Here is a 2,498-nt window from a genome sequence, read left to right as displayed (position 1 = left end):
CAGGCACTGCCGGGGGCGCTTTGTGTGCGCATTGCTCGGGAAGCGGCTGCGGGGCAAGGCCCGCACCTATGGGATCTCCGCAGACCCCCTGCCACGGGCCCTTCTTCCCAGTCTGCAGGGCTCTCGCCCGCGCACATGTGCCGGCTGCTTCCCACCGCCTACCTCTCTGCTTCCCTTCCTCCTCCCTCACTCTACCCGGGAGGAAATGGGGCACTGGGCCAGGAGGCCGCTGGCACTCCAGAAGCAAGCAGCCTTCGAAGGGGCCCGGGCATGCCGACGGGCACGCCAGTGGGCGCAGGCAGAGGGCGCCGTGCGATGCGTACAGAGACAACGTGTGCCCGCCTAATCCTTCATGCCGTTCATTCACCCGGGGCACTGGGGGGAGCTGCAGCGGGGCGTCCTCTCCTGTCGGAATAGTCCCTGAGCGCAGCATGTCTAGGCAGGGGGCAGACGTCGGTGATGAGCTATGGAAGGCTGCCAAGGCCTGCTCAGGAGCCTGAACTGTGGCTAGGATTCCCAGGGCCTTGATCAGATATGGGCTGTCCCATGGAGAAGGGAAAGGAGGTGACATTCATATCCTTTTTTTTTTTTTTTTTTTTGAGACAGTCTCGCTCTGTCACTCAGGCTGGAGTGCAGTGGTGTGATCTTGGCTCTCTGTAGCTTCCACCTCCAGGGTTCAAGTGATTCTCCTGTCTCAGCCTCCAGAGTAGCTGGGAGTACAGTCGCATGCCACCACGCTTGGCTACTTTTTGCATTTTTAGTAGAAACGGGATTTCGCCATGTTGGCCAGCCTGGTCTCAAACTCCTGACCTCAAGTGATCAGCCCGGCTCGGCCTCCCAGCAAAGTGCTGGGATTACAGGCATGAGCTACCGCACCTGACTGTGACATTCACATTCTAAACAAAGCCAGCTGAGGGTGTACGGAATCAACTAGTGTGCCCCTCACTGGGTAGGCCCCAAACTGGGAGCATGAAGAGGTGACATACCATCTGTGGTCTCACAGATGAGGGCTGGTGACAAGGGAAGAAGAGGGGAGGGCTCTGGTTGTGTCCAGAATGACTGAGCCAGCTGGTGAGGGTCACAGACCAGTCATCCATGGAGGGTTGCCCATGGGGTGGGAAGAGGTAGACACCTAGGGGAGTAATGAGGAGATGGGTCTTTGTTTTGACTACACACAAAGATCCTAACAAAGAGGAGTCACTGTTGGTAAGGCCCTGCTCTGTGCCCAGCAATGTGGGAGGAAGTATGGGTCCATGAAGACAGTGCCTGGCAGTGTGCAGCAGGAGAGCCTTGGGTAGGGCAGGGGTTTGCACCTCATCTTTCAGAGCTGAGGGGACAGATGGCAGTTTGGACTCTGGGCTGCTCAGAGGCTGCCTCATGGATTTTTTAGGTTTGACAAAATCAGATTCCCCAGCACCTCTGCAAGCCTTCTGCAATCCTGGCCCATCTCCCAGAGGCCTCTGTGTACTAAGTGCTGCTCCATCCTCCCCCATGCCACCCCTCCCCATACGGATCCAAGCTGTTTCCTTATGAGGTCAAGGAATTCTAGATTTGCCTTCTCTCTAAGGAGCACCCCCCACCCGTTCTGTACCTGCCTCGGCACTCTGCCTTTTATGTCCCACCCCTTTGCCCCACAATCAGGTCCCACCACAGATGGCACCAGGAAGCTGAACTGTGATGTGGGTACCTGGAGCCTAAGTCCACTCCAGACCACTGGAAGCCAGGCAGGCTCCTGAGCAGCAGAGCCTCCATCTTATACAGGGAGAGTCAGGACCCTGTGATCAGGGGAGACTTGTCCAAGAGCCCTGAGTACAGCAATTAATTCATGGAACATTCCCCCACCAGTACCTGGTCCCTGGGGTTGATGACCTGGACAGGCTCAGAGAGTTTCCCGTCAAGGGTAGGGTGGGATTTGCAGTCGTCAGAGGGTCTGGGAAGGGCATGTACAGGAAAATCTGAGGGTCTCCAGGGGGTTCTTCCTGGGAAGTGCAGGCAGAGGAGACATCGTGGTGCAACCAATTCTAAGTCAAGAATAAGAAAACTGTGTTGCTCCTTAAGGATGGAATGGCTGGCAAGCAGTATATGTTGTATAACTTACAATCCCAACGTGATTGAGTTATGAGGAAAAAATATCAACATGGAAACATTCCTCAGTATCTATAACAAGTAGATGATTGTTCACTGAGCTGTTAACATTTTATTTTTATTTTTATTATTTTTTTCTGAGACAGAGTCTAGCTCTGTCACCCAGGCTGGAGTGCAGTGGTGCGATCTCAGCTCACTGCAACCTCCGCCTCCTGGGTTCTCGTGATTCTCCTATCTCAACCTCCCGAGTAGCTGGGATTACAGGCGCCTGCAACTATGCCCAGCTAATTTTTGTATTTTTAGTAGAGACCGGGCTTCACTGCATTGGCCAGGCTGGTCTTGAACTCCTGACCTCGTGATCCACCCACTTCGGCCTCCCAAAGTGCTGGGATCCACTGCGCCTGGCCTTTTTT

The 2,498-nt window shown here is 54.8% G+C and overlaps 1 protein-coding gene across 1 annotated transcript in view; it reads right to left on the bottom strand.

The window, feature by feature from the left end:
• The window catches only part of EMD (emerin), a 22,645-nt gene that overhangs the window by 5,136 nt on the left and 15,011 nt on the right, over window positions 1–2,498 (bottom strand). The window contains exons 4-6 of the mRNA XM_012002299.1: window positions 1,849–1,930; window positions 1,688–1,752; window positions 163–539 (exon numbers count right to left, since the gene is read on the bottom strand). Coding sequence (XP_011857689.1) covers window positions 163–539; window positions 1,688–1,752; window positions 1,849–1,930 — 524 coding nt within the window. The remainder of the gene's footprint in view (window positions 1–162; window positions 540–1,687; window positions 1,753–1,848; window positions 1,931–2,498) is intronic.

The sequence above is a fragment of the Mandrillus leucophaeus genome, unplaced genomic scaffold, assembly GCF_000951045.1.
Source record: "Mandrillus leucophaeus isolate KB7577 unplaced genomic scaffold, Mleu.le_1.0 Scaffold681, whole genome shotgun sequence".
NCBI classification, from domain to species: domain Eukaryota; kingdom Metazoa; phylum Chordata; class Mammalia; order Primates; family Cercopithecidae; genus Mandrillus; species Mandrillus leucophaeus.
This window is presented reverse-complemented; position numbering and strand designations above follow the sequence as displayed.